This window comes from Drosophila obscura, unplaced genomic scaffold (assembly GCF_018151105.1).
Source record: "Drosophila obscura isolate BZ-5 IFL unplaced genomic scaffold, ASM1815110v1 contig_97, whole genome shotgun sequence".
Taxonomy (NCBI): domain Eukaryota; kingdom Metazoa; phylum Arthropoda; class Insecta; order Diptera; family Drosophilidae; genus Drosophila; species Drosophila obscura.
Window position 1 is genome coordinate 1,128,951 of NW_024542891.1, and position 21,979 is coordinate 1,150,929.

Here is a 21,979-nt window from a genome sequence, read left to right on the forward strand (position 1 = left end):
GGTGGGTAAGAGAGAGAAGAGGACAGCAGCAAGGTGCATATTTATATGGTGAGGAAAGTTATCTATGTATTAGTTTAGCAACTATCTCTCTCTCTCTCTCTTTCTCCCTAGATATTTCCAGCTAAACTGAAACAAAAAGGGCAGCTTTAGTGAGTGCAATGCCTCACCCTAAATTAATACACTTTGATCCCCGGGGTATGGTAGTGGTCCAGCAGCACGTGGAATGATCGCGCAAGCAAATCTGGAACGAGTGAAGCAGCAGGAAGAGAGAGAGAGAGAGAGAGAGAGCGGCCAACAGGTGGAGAGAGTCGCTAATGGGCAGCAACGGAAACGAGGGGCATGTGCTGAGAGAGACATCCGTTAGCTGGGTGCTCCCCATGGAACGGGGAGATGAATGGAACACCTGATCGTGTCCACGTCATGGAAATGAATATTTGGCAGCAAATAAAACGTTTCCCTAATGGTACCGCTGCCCAAAACGATGACCGACCCGCTGAATACCCTTAAAAATAAAAATTACCCGTCACATTGTATGCACCCCAATAGAATGCTGTGGATGGAGCTTATCGATAGAAGTACATGATTTAAAAAGTACATTTAATCTACAATAAGTGCTGCCATTTAAAATGGAATGGGTGCAAATAAAAATACGGCTTACCTGGCTGATCAATAATACATACATACATAAAACATAGTAGTACCATTAATAGGATGTGACAGGAGTTTGTGTGCGATCCACAAAACTACAGAACAACGAGCAAAGCTTTGTTAAGTGAGAGGAGGCTGAGATTGATGTGAAAGTGGAAAGTGATTGGCCTGCTGTAATGCAGTAACGGGAATGGAGCTAGGGAATGCCAAAAGTGGAATCTACAGATCGAATATATCGCATGCGAAAGCTGATGAATGGGCAAGTGGAATGCGACATATACAGGATGCGGATGCGGATGCGGAAGTGGAAGTGGATTGGGGCAGGAAACAGTGGATTGCAACTATGGGATGTGGAATTTCAAGCAGCCAAAATGCTCAACAATCATTAAAACGGTTTTCGGTTTTTTTTGGTTTTTTGGTTTTTCTCATTCTCATTTTTGTTTTTTATTTTTTTTTTGGTGAAATTTCTAGAGGATTCAATTGGACATCGAGGCAGTGCAGACTAGGTAGAAACGCAAAACGCAAATCGGATTGGCAAAAGCCATTTAATAGCATTAAGCAATAATCTACATGACCGGCGAGGGGTCGAGGCGGGGTTGGTGCCATTGGAAATAGCTTGGAACTTTTGGAACTACTCTCGTACGAACTGGTTCACATAGTTTTAGTTTTTTTGTTTTGTTTTGTTTTGTTTTGTTTTGTTTTCTTGTTTCATTCTAAACATTTACGAGTATATATGTACATCCACATAAAACAAAATTATTAGTTTTTGAAAATGGGCTTTTTTTTTTTTGATTGTATACTTTTCATTCGGTGTATATTTCTTTTGTAATTGGTTTTGTTGTTGTTGTTTTTGGGTTTAATTTTTTATTTTTTGTTAAATACCATTTTGGAGCTTTGGAGCGTTTCGTTAGTGGCCTCGGTGAAGGCCCTTCGAAGTCTCAACTTTCGGCTTTCGGACAAGGTGCGTGGCATTAGAAGAACGCCCTGAAGAGAATTGTGAGAGTGGTTGCGATAGGTGATTAGTACAGATTAGTTAGTAAGTCTCTAGGTTAGTTTACTTCTTGGAGCGGAGGAAAGCTAAAGATTCCGATTGGTCGGGTTTGGGTGGTCTTGGCGGGGGGGAATGGGGAACGAGACGCAGGGGATTGAGTTAAGCACTTTCCATACATATCATAGACAATAGTTGAGACATAAATTAGTTGGACATTAGTTGAGATTCCTACGGATACAGTGCATTCCGGAACTGATTGAAATTTTTTCATCGAAATGATATCGTAATTGTTATCGATAATTTTTTGACAGTTCTGAAACGCACTGTAGTATGCATATAAGTAATATAAAAGATATTTCTATCGCAACTACATAGATATTAGATACATTATATACCAACTTATGCGATATTCGATACTATATTAATAGCTAGAACTATTAGAATGAAATTTCATGAAATATCATATGGAATATATTTAGTTATAGACATGAAAAAATACTTATGTGAATGGGCAAAGAAAGAGTTTACGTTTCTGCGGCACTTTCGCCTAACAGTCGGTACATACATATGTATGTACATATGCAAGTAAATATTTGAGGATGAGTGGAAAAGTTCATGGCATGTTATGTTGCATAATTAAGTGGGGAAAAAGCTTTGCAGAGCAAAAAAAAAAAACAGGAACAAGAAAAAAAGTCCGGTAAATAAAAAAAAAACATAAGACAATCAAAAACTTGAAATCCGTTAGAGCTTTTACCAGTGGCACAGCATGAGGGGCGAATGGTGGGGTTCCAAAAGCGTATTTAGCTTGGGGAAGCAATGACAAAGCTTTGAACAGTCAGTGGGGCGGACATAGTAGAATATACAATTTTTATTGTCTGTTTTTATTCATGTTGAATGTGCCTTGAAAGCTTTTGGCGGGCAAAATGCTAAGTGGAGCGCCCTCCTCCCGTTTTCCCTGCGGCTATTTCTCTTTGGCCTTACCGTTAGTTTTTCAAACAAATAAAGCTTTGCTCGCTCGAAAAGCTCACCGCAACATTGACTAGCGGGAGTCAACACTCCTACGATTCCCTTCAGCAGCCATTCCCGAAAGACACGACCGACCTCCAAAACGCAATTATCTCTAAAGGGTGTGCGGGACAGGCAAAAATAGGAAAAAATATAAAAAAAACGCGACAGCAAATGTCAAAGAGTGAAAACATTCATCAATCATGGCCGGTAAGGTCACTTCCAGCATGAAGAAAACGATATTTTCATTTTTCCTTATACCCCAGATAAATATCTATGTCTTTATATATGTACATAAATTTCATTTTTTTCCCCCCGAATATTTATGGGCAGCCCCAAAAGAAAAGTTCAGACGTCGCCGTATATTGATATTAATTATAATTATATCTGCCTTTCGGGCCAACCAGCGAAAGATATTGATATATGTATGTATGTATTGGTGGGTTGGGGGGGGGGTGGGGCAAACGTTTGAAAATTTGTGTGAGAATTAGGCACGCATCCAAACCTCTTTTTCTGGCACTTAACACAATCCCATAAGCCAAAAAGCAATAAGCAGCAGCAGCGCAGATACTCGTACTGTTGGAAATGTTTCAATTAAAATTAAATTGCTGTTCCTTCTGTTTTTTTGTGGGAAAATCCACTTGAATGGCCACCTACCAAGACGAAAGTGCCACATCCCCTTGCCCATTCCATGCGCCACCTACTGCCACATCTCCTTCCCCACTATTCTACTCATTCCACACTTCTCGATAAAATAGCGTGTAAACAAAATTTTTAATTATGTCCAAAAAAAAAAAAGGCCAAAGAGAGAGGGAAAACACTCAAAGAATCAACAGAAAACGAGAGAGGGGGCAGGGTCGAGTAAAATGGAAAGTGCACAAATGAACAAAATAATTGTTCAGCCAACGCCGCGTATGAGCAATATTGATTTTCACTAATTGGATTTCCGCGCTGGAAAAGCGTTAGACCGAAAAACAAAAAATAAACGTAAAATCAAGAAACAACAAAGTAAGCAAATCGCTTTATGATTATTAGAACACAACAACGAAAACGAAATAAATATATTATTTGAGTTTGGAAATTCTTCATGAAAATATTTTCAGAAATATAACGAGTAGTACGAAAGATTGATCTACAGGATAGGATAGGATATACGTTTATTAAGATAAGAATACGGATTAAAAGTTACTAAGTAAAAGTTCGTAAAATGTTTACAATGTTCGTGCGACCAGTGTGACCATAGTCATCTGAGATATGGGTTGAGTCATGTGATGGTCACTCTACGCACACAATTTGTTGATCGAGTGAACATCGAGTGGTGCGAACAGTGTCTACATCGCACATCGAATATTATAGTATTATAATATACATATTACATATGTATAATGGAAATTGTGGATCCAATATGATACATAGAGGTTGGGTATGCCCATTGCAGGTGCTGCATGGAGCGGGGACCCTGCGCAAATATATTTAGGGAATATGGATGGGATGGGCTATGGCTCTCACCTGCTTGAAGGGTCGCATGCCACCGTTGATACGCAGGGAGTCGGCTGCAATGCCGGCTATGCCATCTTGTGTGCTCTCGCGCAACTGTTTCAGCGACACATTGGGCACCGTGTGCGAGTGGGCATGCCCCACGCAAGTTGCGTGCGTGCCACAACAGATGGCCGTGGTGCTGGACTCCGGCTGTGAGCTCTGCCTAATGATGCGCGACCCGTTCGTCGGGGAGGATGTAATAAGCACCGGTGGCACCTGCTGCTGGTGATGCTGATACAGCTGCAGCTGTTGCTGTTGCTGATGCTGGATCTGGAGCTGTTGATGCAACTGAAAGTGTTGCTGCGGGTGCGATGAGTGCTGCTGCTGTGACTGTAGCTGCTGCTGCTGGAGGGCAGAGTTTGATATGCAAATGGCCATCGAGCTGGTGAGATTGCCGCCGCTCTTAACGCTGTCCCGTGATGCGGAACGGTCAATCATCTGGCCGGTGGATATGGGCGTTGTGGAAGCGCGGCGACTGCAGTTGCGGCATGCTCGACAACGACTCGGCGCACTCGGCGGTATGCTGGAGGCCAGATTTTGATATGATGAGGTGCCCAGATTGGGATGGCTCCCAGGACTGGGGCTTGGACCCAGACTACTGCCTACCACTTCGTTGTGCTTTAGGCTTAAATTCATAATTGATATGGTCGGTTGTTGTTGTTGCTGCTGCTCCAGCTTGGTCGTCGATGTATTATTGGTCTGTGTTTGCGTTTGTTGTGGATCTTGGTCCTCTTCTTCGTAAACCTCAATGTCGGGCACCATGGTTGCCGTTCCAGATGTTCCCGTTGCCGAGGCATTTGCCCTCAGTCCCTGTTCAATATCCTCGTCATGCTGCATCATCCCGCCGCGCATGCTCTCCTCAGAGCCCATACGCGACTGTTGCTGCTGCGACTGTTGCGGACTTGTCAGATATGTGGAGGTGCGATCCTGTCGCATCAAAGTCGGCTTGCCGCCCGATCCCCCGGATGCCATATTGCCGGACAGTCCCGATCCCGAGGGGGATGGCGATGTGGTAACCACTGTGGTGGCCACTGTTGGTCCATTGGTTGAGGTGCTGTTCTTCACCTGCCGCAGCAGGGCGGATCGGCCGCCGCCCCCGCCCTTGGGTGTGCCGCTGCTCACCAGCAGGGAGTCCGTCTCCTCGGAGCTCACGTATCCCGAGTTTGTGTTATCGTTAAGCTTTTGAATTGACATCTGGAAGGAGAAAAATGCAGAGTTATAGCAATAATACAAATCGAAAAATGGGATCAGGGACCATCTACATCTACATTACCAACAGAACCCCCCCCTGCCCAAGCTTCTGGTGCACATGTGGGAGAGAGAAATATCATAGCTAGAAGCTATTCAAATATTCAAAACATTCTTCCAACAAGAAAAATGTGATCCCAGCGAGCTCCCTCCTGACCGCAACTGCAATGTACGTGGAAAAGACCACCTATGGGCGAGTACTAAGCACCAATGGGCGAGTACAGTGCCTGTCAGAAGTAAGTGAAGACACAGACAAGAGCAGGCCTATAATCTGCACAAGAATTCAAGAAAAGAAAACTTGAGTACCAAAAAAGAGTCAACACAAAAAAGAAAAGCTACCGCAAAGCTCTGTAGAAGTAGAACTATTCGAACGAAGTTCGGGCTTCCTTGGACACACTCACATCCTGGACGAAAAGCAGATGCCCTCCAAGAGCTGATAAGCCGGGAAAAGCTTCAAAGCCATGCCACACACACACACACAAACGCTAATGCCATGGGCATGCCACGCCATACATGCCACACAAAAGCTCAATGACCGCAAGAAGGAGTGTAGTGTAAACCCCCGAAAAAAAGAGAGAACTAATTTGAAACTGGACTCGAAAATGTTGGTAATGAAAATCAATAATTCAACTATAAATACTACCAGGGAAAAAGTGTAAATTATGCAGGACGACGAAAGTTATGCAGGAGGACGACAACGGACCCGCAGATGAAGAAGGATTTTGTGTGGTGTTTGGGGCTCCTCCTCCTCCCAATGGCCGGGGTAAAAGGACAGCCCAGCGACTGAGAATGAGAAAGGGACTGGGACTGAGACTGACACTGAGAATGTGAAATGCTGAAACACCTGCGGAGTAATGAGTTCTCTCCTCCAGTATATACATATACATATACATATGTATACAAAACAATATATATAAATCCATTATACGTTTGCATGTCGAGCGTGCCGCTAATAATAGTTGGGGGCCCCCAGACCTCAGACCCCAGACACCAGGCCAGAGACCAGAGACCCATTGGGGGCGCTACCCATAGACTACAGTCTACATCCACGTTCATGCCACAGATACGTACTAAATATGTATGTATGCCACCGCTGTACATGGCAGTGGAGATGGAGATGGGGAACGTGTTCATTTCTTTCTGTCTGCAAAATTGGGTTAAAATCATTTTTGGTGGCGGAATGCAATCGCATTGTTGTCTAGGCCGAAAAATGAAATTCAATTGTTTATGGGCCAGCCCTTGATGGGATTTTCTATAAATATCGTTCGCTTATTGATTGATTTCTCAGTCAGTCAGTCAGTCAGTCAGTCTGTCTGTCTGTCAGTCTGTCAGTCGGGCAGTCAGTCAGTAATTTCTCCAAAACAATATTTGAAGATTGAACAAAAAAAGGGGGGCGGAAAAAAAGCCCGCTGAATCACCTTTGGGAGGAGGGGCGATGGAAAAAAAGATTACCAAAGTCCATTCATGGATTGAAACTGGAATAATTGATAAACAACTTTTTCTTTTCATTTTCTTTTTATTTTCATTTTCATTTTATATTGTTTTTTTGTTTTGCTTTTCAATTTCGATTCGCTGCGAATTCGCTGCGATGATTTAACGTGATGAAATTTTAATCGCACCATTAAGATGATTGTTTTATCGTGGGTGCTATATCGGTGCCCACAGTGAGTTTCGCGCCCCCTTATTGCCATCATTTAAAACGCGCATTTGGATCGAGAATCGATCATTTGTATAGAGATCATCCCCATAAACTATCGCAGATGCATCAATTTGTATTTAATGAACCCTCAAATTGGGTATATAAAGTGATTTAAATCGTTACATCAAGCGATAGCTCGAAGCCAAAGTTTAATGGATAACTTTCTTATTTGTATCAATATATTGGAAAATTGTTCAATTGTTCTCCCATAGAAAATAAATTCATAAAACTCATTCCACAAACTAATTGTTTTGTTGAATATTTTTGATAGCTCGCTGAACTGCCTCTCAGGGTTAACATTCGATCAATCTATGCACAATTTTAATGAATATTGAATGCCCATGGGACTATGCATATTATTGGAATGCCTTGAATGCTAACCTTAAACTCAAGATATTTTTTGGGAACTTGGAAGGGATATTCGCAAGCGCACAGAGGACATCCTTCAACCGCCAATGCACAATATCCCAATCACGATTTATGTCACTAGCATTATGGGAGTACAGTTTGCACATCTTTCATTCGATAAATCACCACATACGAATATATCGCCCCATATTGAAGCCAATCCATCAATGCTGTTCACCGCACTGTTCACACCTCTTCAGAAATGCAACTTGAGGAATGGGTGTGGGGTGTGGGGGGGGTACAGAGGACATTCTTTGTGCCTGGAGACTGGAGACCGGAGCACGGAGCCAGCACCGAAACGTAACGAAATGGGGAATAAGTTATAGTATGCACCAGCCGGCACCAGGTGACCCAGATGTCATTGGGTCACTCAGGCGCTAAAACATGGCCCTCAACACACAGCACAGGATGGCCAATAACAATAAAGCCAACACCAGAGCCAGTAGCAGTAGCAGTGCCAGTGCCAAGCGGCGGCGGCTCGTATCCGTGTCCGCATACAGAAGCTGAAGAAAAATCTATTGTGTAATGGTCGTCGTCGTCGCTTCAGGTTCTGGCCATTCAAACCTGACAGCGTTGTTTAATGGGCTGTTCCTCAGTTCCCTCAGAACCCAGAGAACCCAGAGAACCCCTTCCTTCCAATGCTTCTACGGAACAGGTCGCAAACCGTTCGCATGTACAGATAAAAATTTATTGCACAACTCAAAATCAGAGGCCAGGCCAGCCAGGCAGAGGGGCCACTGGACGGGCGTCCTGTGCGTCCTTTGTGCGGGAAGACCCTCTACATAAATTTCATTCCAAAACAAAAAAAAGGAAAGAAAATGAAAGGACGGAGGATGGGAAAAACAACAACTGTGGGGGCAGAGAGGTAAAGAAAATCGTTAACTTGGGTCTCCTCCCAGAAGTGGCCCCAGAGCCACAGTTTTATCCTGTACACAATGCTCGGGCACAAAACATTATTCCGCTTCCCGACTGCCAACTGAATCCCAGTGTGCCACCCACCATGCCAGTCCACCTCCACCTCCACCTCCACCCCACTTGAGTTGAGTCGACTCGGCGACTCACCTCAATGACGACCTCGTTGCATTCGTCAGAAGCGCTGTTAGCACATTTTCTAAAAAGGATGCGATAACACGGCCCTCGGCCAAAAGGCTGCGCTGAAAGTTGAGGGGTCACATCACAGTCTAATTGTACGGAAGCCCCAACCCGACAGCCCGACTACCCGACAATTGCCAGCGGCTCACAAAAAGGGCAAAAAGGGCCCGAGCACACAGAAAGTGTACGATATGAGAAGCCAGTGCTCCAGCAGTTTCATAAGGAAACTGACCGCTCAATAAAGGCAAATCTCAATTTGAAATACATCTAATATATTAAGCGGTACTTTTGCGGGTCAGCCCGGGAATCCAAATGGCAAAACTATATGATTAAGTGTACCTCTTGCACTAGTGGAAAAACGATTCACTGGAAGACAGAGAGACGGAGAGATAGATGGTGAGGTGGTGCGCGCCCCACCCACCTACTACTAAGCCACACTGGAAGAGGGCGAGACAGATTTTAGCCAGAATAAAAGCCTATATTAATGGAACCGATCACAATTTTTCTTTGAGTTCGTTGCAAAGGATAATCTTCAAAACTTTTAGCTTAAATTGAAAAAGTACCAAGAAAAGTGAATTCATTAAAACTATCTAAACTAAACAAATGTAAGCAACATCTTTGATAATAATTTCCTTCGTTCCCAGGACTGAGTCTAGAATATGCACCTTCCATTTAGGGTTTTAATTTGCAACGAAATGATTTAATTGCTCAGAAGATTGGAGATCATCTTGGGTATAGTATGTCTGCAAAAACATTTCGAAAACAGATATTGCTTTAGGACATTTTAGACACTTCATGTGATTGTGATTGAATGGTAATTTAAGAATGTGTCAACCGAACTCCTTCCGCTTCTAGTTCCAAATCTCAGAAAAATCTCCCCCAAACACATTTTCCACAGAACTTTTTTTCTCTGCTTGAAAACTCTTGTCTAGCTGTCTATGGGATTGACGAAGTGAGGGCATAAAAAGCAGTTGGCAAATAAAAGAACTGAGACTGAGACTGAAACAATTCTGACATTTTCGATATGGGTCTGACTTATCCACGAAGCCGCCGAGCCGTCCTCCTTCATCCCATCCTGGAGGAACTGTCCAAAAGAACACGCGAAAGTAACAATAGATGATGGACAGGCGGCAGTCGGCAGTCGGTAGTCGGTAGTCGGAGCCAAAAACGAAAGCAAAAGTTATCCCAAATAATGTAAATGAAGCCATCAACAGAAGAACGGAACCCTACTTACCCTACTCCATCAGAAATACTCTATATATAATATACTCTAAGCAATATGTATAAGCGAAGGTCTTGCGTAATTCGTTTGTCCTCCCCGTAGCCCCGAGGCAAGAAAATTGTTTTGACAAGAATTGACATTTGCCAGTGGCAGTGGCGGTGGCAGTGCCGTGTGTTGTCGGCACCTGTCAAGATACTGATGGCCACAGTGATATACATACGATTTATACCACGTGTCCCTCCTGTACAATATACTATATGTAAATATATGTACATATATACTCTATGGTCATCAAGTACACACAGAGAAATGCAATTGCCTAAAATCCACAAAAAATAAACTCAAATTAAAGCAAAAATTATCGTTAAAAATAGATCCATAAATTACTTAAAATATATTTTCATATGAAATTAATTAAGGGGAGAGTTATATGTATGTATCAAGCTAGTCGCACTATATATATATATATCTCTATCACTCGGCCAGAAATTTGTCCATGCCCCACTGCGGGAGAGAGAATAAGAAAATTACCTAAAAATCCATGAAAATAACTTCTGGAAAATGTATATATGTAGTTGTTGGTAAAAAAAAAATGTCCATTAAATATTTAAGTGACAAATTCCGCTTCTTGTGTAATTTGTTTGTCAGTGGGTAGTTATTATGTTGCCCACATTTAAGTGATATTATTTTTCAAAGTGTACACGCATAAATACCCCTAGGGGTAGTTGGGGCAAATATCTTTGGGGCATCTTGTGTAAAAACAATTACACATGCATGAAACATTTTTAATGGCCTGAGCCAGAGTCGCGCAGCCAGGCAGCAGGGCTGCTCCCCTCGAAAATACGAGCACTGAGTCTGCTGAGTCACAAAACGATTCCCCCACATTCTATTCTATTTTTTTTTTCTAATTGAGTGAGCGAGTGGTAAGTATATGCTTATTTCTTATGTCCATATAGAGGAGTACGAGCACGAGTCGCGAGTCGCGAGTATATAGACACATTAACAATATGTTGGGCAAACAGTGAATTTCTGTTTTCCTTTGCTTCGGAGTCGAACCTGTTAATACCCTGAGCTGTTGCCAACAGCACCCCCAACCCCTAAACTGCCAGCTTTTGAAAAGGGTATTAGCCAGCAAACAGTGATATAGGGGAGAGAGAGGGTGAGGAGGGGGGCCCCATGGACAGATGGGGAAATTGAATAAGCCATGCGGAGTGAGGGGATGGAGTGTGGGTGTGGAGTGAAGTGAAGCGTTGGCAATATGGATATTCAGGTTCATTGCTTTGACATTGATGAGACAGGACAAGGCTACCCGCACACACCACACACACACTGTCACACTGCCACACTGCCACACTGCCACAGCCCAAAGGCAATAGGCGGCACGCGGCAAGCGGCCAGGACGGTATGGCGCGCACACACACGTAGCAGCAGTTACGGACAGTTGGGGACAGACAGGCCATGGACAGACAGCGGAACATCCACGGATAGAGGGGGGATGGGCTGTGGCCGTTGCCGTTGATGGACTTATGTAAATTGACTATGCAAACTGTATAAATATTTGATCAATTTCCATGTCGCTTTGCGTATTGTGAGCCGCAAAAATGAATGTATTTTTAAGTAGATGCAACCACCGCACACACACACCAATGCCCTCCCTCCCCCCACACACACACACACACACACACACAGATACAAACAAAATCAATCAACAGTAAATGGACGCGTCAAAAATCAGCAAATGTGAAATATTCCACCCCCTCATCAGCCGCGAGACCAGGCGCCCAGGCCCAAGTCAAAACCCCCCGACCCCAAAATGAAAGGTTATGCGGGTCCTCGGGGCTGGCTCCTCCACTCCACTCCACACTCCACATCGCCCCTTGCCAACCAGCATTCGACGACAACGAGACCGAGAGTCAATGAAGCGAAAAGCAGAAGCAGCAGGAACCCCCACGGCAATCGATGAATTCATTTCGGTTATTCACTGATATCGCTCCAAACAATTATCGATATGAATATGAGACTCAAGTGTTCTTTCAAGTGATATTCCATGGACATAAACACATACCATGTACCTTCGGGTACATTGCATTGAATGCTGAAATCTTTTATGGAAAAATGTACGCAAATAAATATAACATTCGAGTTGTGTTTAGTTGTTTATCGATTTGTATAAGCACTTTTCGATATATTTGATGCATCAGCTAAATATTTATCGATCAGCCTGCAGTGGAGTGGGGTGGGGTGGGAGTTGGGAGGTTATCATAAAAAGCAAAAATGCCAATCGTAAAAGCATCCATTATAATAAAATCGTGACATTTTTGAGTGTTTCTTTTATGGACACCACACGACAAAGTCATCCGAAGGCATTCACTTGCCTAAATACGTGTAATACGAGTCGAGTCATCTTTCATACCTTGTGTACATATGTATGCTTCTGCTGTCAGCGCCAGTGATTTAAGAAAATTCAATGGAAATGTTGGCAAAATAGCGGCATGAAATTTTAGAACTTTGATAAGTAAATTCAGACATATTTCGACTATCAAAACTACCCTTTAAAAAGAAACAAAGAATGGTAAATTTATTCTTTATTTGAAATAAAATTAAACACAGGAAAAAATGGCAGCTACTAGCGAATAAAAGTTTGAAACTATCAGGATCAATTTCTAGAATCATTTATTGATCTTATTAAAATCAATTGTGCAATTAGAACACTTTGACATGCATTGACAAGTTCCCACAGCTAATTTAATATAGATATAAATAGCTGTACATCTACTTGGCATAGGAATAAGGTAGCAAAGTAATTGGAGAAATCAAAGGGGATGATGATGATGACACGTCAGCGGTGGCCATGGAGCGTGAGAGCGAGACACACATGGACAAACTCCCACACAATCATCTCCAGAGTGAGTAAGTGAATCGTAATGAGTTTTGAAATGCACACCGTCAGAGTGCCGTCGGTCATTACTGGACAAATGGAATGGGGGACGCATACATATATGTATATATGTATGTAGTATATATATGTACACCCACATCCCTTTTGCCCGTTTCTTCCGTCGCTATGTCTGTGGCTCCTATGTCTGTCATTATCTCAGAGTCGGAGATGGAGTGGAAATATCAGAGGAATATTGAACGAAAGAGATGGTTCGGTTAATTGGAGCGCATGATTGATTACAGTTTCCATTAATTACGCTCACTTTGCTCGCTTTTCTGGTCATTAACCATTCAGCAGAGGAGTCGCAGCCCCGGGGCCTTGGGTTAGGAACAGGGGGCCTGGGAGGGCCTGGGCATGGGCTGGGCCTGATGACATTTAAAATTCAAAAGATTAACCAAATAAATCAAGATTCGATCAGGGCCCCGACCGAAATTAATTCAGTTTTAAGAGCGACCCTCCATTAGCGGAAAATCGAGCAACTACTTAAGAATTCAGGCCCCAAAAGCAAAACAAAAAAACAAAAAAAAACATTAAGGGACGACAGATATGGGATGTTCCTGAAAATAAAGATATTTCTGGGAAATGAGACTCGGACTCTGACTGGGACTGGGACTGGTTTCTATTTATGGCGAATTCCTGTGCCGCAGACATATTTCACATTGAACACACGATCGCTCGCTCGCTCGCTCATGCAAGTGCATTTCGGGATGGGGGATATATCGGGGGGATTTCGAATGGGTTGTGCGGAACAAAATGGAACATTACGGAACGGGAGGGAACAGAATGATGCGGAACGGAACGCAGACAGAACACCGATGCGGTGGCGCTGTCATGAAAAGCGAAAGCGCACACACAAAAATGAAAGCCAACATAAAGGCGACACCGTTTTTGGACCGCAAAAACCGACAACCAAACAAAACAAATTTTCGTAAGTAAAGTAAAAAGTGTAGTGTGTGTGTGTGTGAAAATGTGAAAATTCTGTTGAAAACTTTTTGCGTTTTCTTTTGCCTCATTTCATTTTAATTTTCATTTTCATTTATTTGATGTATTTATGGGGGAGTAATAGGTTTTTGGGGAAAATAAACCTGATTGACATTCTATTTACAATAGTAGCAATTTGTGAGTGGAAATACCTACAGCCCACACACATATACATAGGTATATATTAATGCCCCCCTTCTGCAATAAAATGTCCGACAGAATGGGGCTTTGCCAAGTTTTTTACAACTGCTTTTTGATGGGTATTTAACGATGATTTCAACAACTGAAGAATCATTTTAATTATACTCGTTGGTACTCTTATAATGGGTTCCGAAAACTTATGGACGAAGGACCTTGATGACAAGGCCAGGCAAAATATATGGGGCTGGTAGTCAAAAGTGTAGTCTATTCTTGTAGCAATTAAAATACACCTTTCGTTTAAATTTATTTATTGGCTATTAGCTCACAAAATTTATTAACAAAGAAAAGCGCTTAAATGAGTCATTTGCATATTTCCAATAACTTAACTCAAAGCACAACCAGCAAGAGAATCAATTACTAAAACCTGTTTTATACAATTAATTGCCATAACTTTGTTTCGGTTAACTAATAGCATCAAGTTGTAATTACAACACCTTCCCATCGATGGGCGACTCCGTGCGTATACGTAATATTTATTCGATTACCCATACGAATAACGAATAACGGTATTCAATAAGCAATTTCCGTTCTTCGAACGGTAACTTCATTGAGGAAGTGTCTGTGCGGGGGGATGGGGGAAAAGTTTTGTGAAGTATTTGCGGTTGCAAGTTTAAAGTTTAAAGTTGAAAGTTTTTGAAGCTGTCTTAAAGCCGTGCAACCCACTCAATCATTGGCAATCTCTGTGGCATGCTTCCTGTGCTTCGACCGCAAACTCAATTTGACTGTTCATGAATTTTCCATGAAGATTCCACCAGCAGCAGCATCACCAGCAGCAGCAGCAGGAGCAGCAATCACTCATTGTTTCACTGTGGTCTGGGTCTGGGTCTGGAGCTGTGACTGGGACTGAGACTGGCTGCTGCTTGTTGAAATCTCAAATTCCATTTTCGAGCATTCCCCAAACCGTTCTGTGAATTTGCATGACCGCAAGAGCAAGGCACAGGCCGGAACAAGCCAGCCACACACTGGCAGCCTGTTAGCCTGCCTGCCGAACATGTCATATCATGGCTGGGCATGGCACAGCGCCTTTTCGCTGGGTCGCTCTCTGCATTACTCTGCCTCTCTGATTGCACAGCACTCGAAAGCTCCTGTTACTGCTGATGCTTGCAGCTGGAGGACCGTTCTTGTTCGCTGCATCCAGCGGCGGCAGTCTGCGGTTTGTCCCTAATCTGCATATCGCCCTGCTGGCAACTGGCAGCTTCGCACTGCGGCGGGCTGCAGGAATGTTCACCGCACACATAACTCATTTGAAATTCACGCTTGCAACGATTGCAGCGCTTGCAGCGCTCTCCACCCCCTTCTCTCGCTATGCCCCTTGGACAATCGACTCTAACGCTTGGACAATCCACTCTCCAGTCTCCACTTTCCCATCTCTATATTTCTGTTGTTCTCCCGCTAGGACATTCTTCTCTCCCATGGACCTGCTTTCTCCCGCTGTGCTGTGTGTGTCTCTCTCCCCTCTCTCTCTCTCTCTCTCTCTCTCTCTCTGGCTCTGCACTTGGCTTACAATTATTATTGCATAGTGTGTTGGTAGCAAGGGGTTTGCATGTATATATATATATAGGGTGTGTGGGGTGTGCTTTTTTTGGTATACCCACTGTGATAGTTTGCGCCGCCTTTTTGCAATATTCGTTGTTTCTGTAGGAGGTTCTGTGGCTGCTGCAGCTGCTCCTCCTGCTACTGCTACTGGTTCAGCTTCTGCTCCCGTTGTGGCTCCTTCAGTTAATGGCTGCCACTGCTGCTGCTGCCACTGCTGCTGCTGCTACAACTGCTGCCGCTGCTGTTCTCTTGATAAAATCGGCAACAAATTTTTGGCACGCGCGTGTCACTGTGCAAGGAGTACAAGGAGTAGTATATGGATACAACACAAATGCTGCAGCTGTCCGTCCATATTGCCATTTATGGTGTATTGGTGTGTGTGTGTGTGTGGTTTCAGTGTTTGTGTGTATGAGTGTTGGAAAAAGTCAAAGAGCGATCCAGCAGCCAGTAGTCCGGATTGGAGTGGCTTATGTTGGCTGCATTCGCTGTTGTTGAACTTTTTGCCACTGTTGTTGAAGTTTTTTCTTCTGCTCGTGCTGATATTTTGCCTTTAGCTCTGTAATTCGTTCACCCTTTTGTTGTAGTCCTGCCTTCTGGTGTTTCAGTGTTTCCGTTGGTCTTGCCAGATAGTGTATGGTCTGAGGGACTTCAAGTTCTTTCTCTTTTTTCTTTAGAAGTTTTTGCTGCTGTTGTTGAAGTTTTTCCTTCAGTTGTTGTAGAGTTGTTACCTCTGGTTGTTGTTGTTGTTGCTGTTGTTGTTGCTGTTGTTGGTGATGTTGCCGTTGCTGTTGTTGTTGTTGTGGTTGCTGCTGTTGTTGTGGATTTTCCTGTTGCCGAGTGGACATTTTCATACGAATTTCTATTTGCGGCCGCAATGGGCCACTACTTTTTCTTGCACTTGTTTTTTTTCAAACAAAATTATACATTTATGAACTATAGAATAACAGCAAAAAAAAAATAGTATTTATATAGATATATCCATACGAGAATATACATATGTATGTATATTTATATACGCGACACCCACGACGAGGCGCATTCAACTCTGCGTTGCAAGTAGCCGCTGTCTGTCTGCACTGCCACTGCCTGTCTGCCTGCCACATCTACCCAGAGTTTTATTTTGTTGGTTTGTATTATAATTTATTCCCTTTCTTTCTTTATTTCTATTTTTACGGGCTGCCGCCACTGCGGCCACTGACTGCACACAACTTGCAACAATATTGTCGCCAGCGACTCGTTTTCGTTTTCGAGTTCGAGTGCGAATTTCGAATAGCGCTTGGAATGCCGCACAGTCCGTAATGCTGTCCGGGAGGGAATCAAAAGGGGGGAAGGAGGCTGACTGACTTGCACTCTCAATGAGCCCTTGGGCAGAGCCATGTAATGGCTAAGTGCTGATTGGAATTACCCATCCCGTCCGACGCTCATTGACCCTTTCTCTTTGTCGTATTCCCTCTGGCACTCTCCAGCTATCTCTGCGTCTTCTCTCTGGCCAACTGCTAAATGCATTTGGCGTCAAGTAGCTGTAGGACTAAATAACACCACAGAACGAAATCACTGACCGGCAAACCCACTGACCCCGACACTGGCTATAGTCTCGGCACTACCTTGTGTGCCCTCGGCAGCTGAGTTTCCCGTTCCAGACTTTGGCTTTGGGAATGGCCGTTGGCCAACGTGCCGACTGGCAGCAAGTCTGTCAAGTTGTGTACGTGACACTCCAAAATATAGTTCATAGAAAATAGCTGCCAACCGACTGTCAGTTTCGTAAACGTGTGTGGCCACTTCGACAAGTAACAGTAAATGCACTTTTGACTTTCCAGGCCCCCCCCACACCCGCAACTGAATCCCCGACACTGGCTCGTGTGACGCATGCCCACGCGGCCATTCCCAAGCTTAACGATCAATGTGCCCTGTGCAGGCAATGTACCTTATGCAAGATGCATAAGACATAAGGTAAGCCAATTCCCGCACTAAAATCACTTTCTCTCGCTCTCTCTCAATGGCTTCTTTTTACTTGAATTGAACTGAACTGCTCCCTCTTCTACGATCAGCCCTCTCTCTCGATCTCTCTCTCGATCTCTACATATTGCTATCTCCCTTTGTCAGCTGTGACTCCTGCATGATGCTGCAAGTCCCGTTACTATTATTATTATTATTGCACCTTACACGCTTATACGCTGCTATGCATGTGTGTGTGTGGGTGTGGTGTGTGTGTGTGTGTGGTGTATGCTTGTGTGTTTGCGACTCTTTTGCGTGGGTGTGTGTGGGTGTCTGTCGAGGTGTGTGTCTGTGTTTGTGACTGAAACAAAGTTCGAGTGCGTCGGCTGCGCGACGACGGGGCGGGGGCCACGTTGAACTTTTGAACACACAGACACGGACAGAGGGCGTCCGTCCGTCTTGCTTTCACGTTGATGTTTCCGTTAGTGTTGTTTGTGCGATACTGACTCAATTTGTTGCTCGGCACCGTGTATATACGACGCCGACGTCGACGCTGACGCTGACGTTGCTGCTCGCTCGCTTTGTCGGTCGGTGGGTCGTCGTCGTCGGCGGCATTCGGTCGACTGTTGGTCGGTCTCGGTGCCGCTCTCTGGCACGCTTGTCGGCGGGAAGGGAGTCCCGGATAGTGTGGCCAGCAGCACAGGGACAGAGACAGCGACGGTGCCAGGAGTCAGCCGAGTTGGAAATGGGGTTCGGGGTTTTGGGTCGGGTTTGGGTTTGGGTTTGGGTTCGGGTTCGGATGGGGGTCGAGTCGAGAGTCGTTCTTGTGCCAACGTTTATGCTGCTTCCTTTTATGCTTTGCGGCTTGGCTTCATCTCTTTTTGCAGTGGTGTGGCCCACCGGGGGACTCTCCTTTCCCAGCATTCACCCTCCTCGAGCATAGGCCACTACGCCACTGCAACACTTGCCACAGAGTGATGAAGAAAGCACATAACGGCTCCTCGTCGAATGCTTGCACAGTGCTGGCAATGGGCGGTCGGGAATCGCTGCGCGGAACTGGAGTTGCGAGTTGCGAGTTGCGAGCCCGGAATCGGCAGTTGCAACTCGTAATCGGGGGTATCGGAATTTGTAGTCGCCACTCTGAGTCGGTTGCCGGAATGCTTTATGCCCTATTATTCCCCATTAATGCTGTGATACTTCTGAATTCATTGTCGACATTTGTACAACAATTAATCCCCGCCCCCCCAAAATGGGAATCGCTAATCCAAATGGAAGTCAGACTGAGAGCCAATTATCGAGGGGGCTAGAGCTGCAAACTTATCCAAGGGCTCTGCTCCGAGAGATAGGCAACCCTCGAGAATTTCCAAGTTAAGTTTGATTGAAGTAAGAATTAAGGATTTATGGATTAATAATACATATGTACATATGTATGTGTACATTGTACATACACCTCCCCACGACACTTTCAACTTTTTGGTTACATTTTGTATACATTTCATCAGAGACCCCCTGCATCAGGTCAAATTTTTGAATCCCTGTCACAGTTTTCATAATAATTCTTGGTTTTTCGAATCGTTTAATTACTCAAGGAAACAATTTATGGTTTATTTGATCGCTTAGTAAATTTTCTACAGCTCAAGCAATACCGAAATTTTGGATACTGAGTCCTTGGCTTAGCTCTGTTTAGATTAAACATTTGTGAATTTTAGAATATGTTCGAAGGTATTTTCTGTAGTCAAACACTCAATGGATAATGTTGGCTTTCGTGTTTTATGGCATACATTTTTAACAGAAGAGCCCGTGGAAAGTTTTCCCTCTAGTTTTTACTTCAATTCTGCATTTAATTTTTTGTTTATCTCAGCGAAAGAACCAAAGCCGCCGCGCTGTGGAGCTTTCTTTTCACTTCAGAATTGAGGAATTTCCGAACCTGTTTGGAAGGGCTAAAGTGCTGTGGCTTTTGGGGGCTCCCGCAGTTCCGTTGCGTCACCGATGTGGCATTCGTTGTTGGTTGTTGCCACCTTTAAATACAGGGAGTGTGCGAGCGATGGCGTGGTGGCTGGAGGGGGCGGGTTCGGGTTCGGGTTCGGCGGCGGCATGGTGCAGTGTTGAGGTAGCCGCTCGGTGGTAATGGTAAATTTATGGTTCTGTGGGCGGGAACAGATGGCGGAATGGCCGGGGACTTGTGACGAAGGGGGGCGGAGAGGGGAGGCCAGTATGCTCCTGACGCTTGGCGCTTGGCGTTAACGGTGGTTCTTGATGCTTGTTTTTTTTTTGTATTTCCCATTCACATTGTAATTCCCTCGTTTTGATGTCCATTCAGAGGGTATTATTGGCATTTTGAGGCAGATGTTGGCCGTAGATCTGCTGACACTGAATAAAATACTACGCCAATCCGCACAGAATATTCCTTTTGCTCGGGCCAAAATGAAACCAAATCGAATAACAATATGGGAGGTAAATCATCCATGGAAACGATCGATGGACAACGAACTTCTTGTGGGGGAAACATTTTTTTTCCAATCAAACACTGTACAAATCCATGGGAATGATCGGTTGTGTTGTTTCAGATATTTCAACGTAGCTATAGATTTTCCAGGGTATCAATAGCGTCGACTGCAGCAGCTAGAACAGAAGTTCTTTCGGTGTTTCTTTTTTTTGTTTTGTTTTTTTTGCTGTTTTGTTTGTTCTTTTTTATTTTGTTGTATGCGTTTTTGGTTACAGCTCGAAACTGGCACGAGTCTCGACTTTTATCGCACACTACACACATGCCACTCACGCAGAGGAACAGACAGAGACAGAGAGGGAGAGAGAGATAGAACGAGAGAGTGACAGAAAAAGAGAGAGAGAGAAAGACAGATGGAACATTGATTTGGCATTTGTTTTTGCAGCTCCAGTTTTGACTTAATGCCTTCCGTCCCGTCCCATTCCGTCCCATTCCGTTGCTCCGATTATTATTGCAGAAAAACCAACATAAACTAAAAAGCTTTTTGCCAGCGCGCTGGTTGGATCAGGGGTACGTCAGACTAGGGCTCTAGTGGGGCTCTGATGGCTATATCCCTTGGTTTACCATAAATGCCAACCGACCGAACGACAGCAAGTGGAAAGAATACAAAAGCTGACAGTATTGAGTATTTCCCCAAAAAAATTCATTTCATTTTGAGGTTATATCATACATACATATGTATGTATGTATGTATATGTCCCTCTACCTGTACAAAAACAACACGCACACACGTACATGATGGGGCTGAGGGGGCATATTGATTTGTGTGTGAGAACAACAGGGGATTTTTCCCAAACCACCAACCTGTCGCTGCTAAGCAGAGCTCCCCCCAACAACATCCCACCATTAAAATGGGAAAAATTTCTGTACATAATTTATGAAAAACCTTTTCACTAAATAGTTTGTTTCCCTTTGCCATCCCCCCAAAAAAAAACAACAACAAAACAAAGTTATTCAAGCGAAATAACTTTCTCCCTAAACGGAGAAGCGAAACAACAACAACAAAAAATAAACCAGAGAAAGTATTTCCAAAAATATCCAAGGACCCCCTGAAGCAGAAGTGGAAGTTGAAGCAGGAGATGCAATCAATAGTGCTAAGGGAGCAGGGACACTCACACACACACAAAGTATTTATACCTGTGCCATGCTGGAACATCTTTTAGTTCGGCTAATGATTAATAAAACATAAAAACATAAACAATATAACTGCCACAAAGTAAGATAGTAAGTAAGTAAGTAAGATCGTTAAATTTATCATATTTCATCTAAGATCTTTTTTTTTCATTCAGCTCTGGCTTCATTGAGACTCCTTTAGCAAAGAAATGCTGGATTTATATTTTATAAATTTTATATGAAGCATGAAACATTTGCCATCTTTTACTTGAGCCAGCCATTAGTATTTCCTAATCAAAAAACAAAAAAAACACTTGAAACAGATGCAGATATACACAGTTTTAACCTCTGTCGTAATGCGCGTCGTGTGGCAGCGCTCCTCGGTTGGCTTAGCACTTCTGCCTGGGATTCACGCGTAACAAGCGTCCTAATAATATATGTACATGTACATATATCGCACATAAATTAATCATGTGGAAGTAGGCCTACATTCTTTCAACCGACTATCGAATCCATACACCAGTTTTCAGTACAGCCCTGATGCCCAAGGTTTATTTCCACACCAGGAAAAAACAACAAAGGAAAAAAATGAAATGATAGACGACGCGTCAGGAGGCCAGAGAGAAGCCTCGATTATTGGGGCCAGGCGCTGTTACGTACAATCCGAAAATTGGAGCACATTAATCAAGCCAATTAATACCCGAAACAACCAAACCTGAAAGAACAAAAAAAAAAAACGAAAAAAACCTCCGAAAAAAAAAAGGTCAACCGAAGACTCGTGTGGCACCAGTAGGGGAGGAGAATCGGAATTGGAATTGGAATTGGAATGGGTGTATGACAGGCTTTAACCCTACTAATTTTCAAAATGGAAATGCTTACGAGTCGGCGAGGAGGCGGGAACCTAGGCGAAAATGATTAAC

General features: G+C 43.8%; 1 protein-coding gene across 20 annotated transcripts in view; it reads right to left on the reverse strand.

Annotated features, from left to right (window-relative positions):
- Positions 1–16,242, reverse strand: part of LOC111074393 (small conductance calcium-activated potassium channel protein) — a 72,620-nt gene extending 56,378 nt beyond the window's left edge. For 15 of the 20 annotated variants that reach the window (XR_005968609.1, XM_041596265.1, XM_041596267.1 and 12 more), the window contains exons 1-3: positions 15,568–16,242; positions 4,154–5,377; positions 1,531–1,632 (exon numbers count right to left, since the gene is read on the reverse strand). Coding sequence is in view for 19 of the 20 variants with exons in the window: in XM_041596265.1 (XP_041452199.1) it covers positions 1,531–1,632; positions 4,154–5,377 (1,326 nt within the window). In the remaining variant the exon portion in view is untranslated. The remainder of the gene's footprint in view (positions 1–1,530; positions 1,633–4,153; positions 5,378–15,567) is intronic. The other 5 variants (XM_041596264.1, XM_041596263.1, XM_041596261.1 and 2 more) reach the window with 1 other exon arrangement.
- Positions 16,243–21,979: the final 5,737 nt, after the last annotated feature.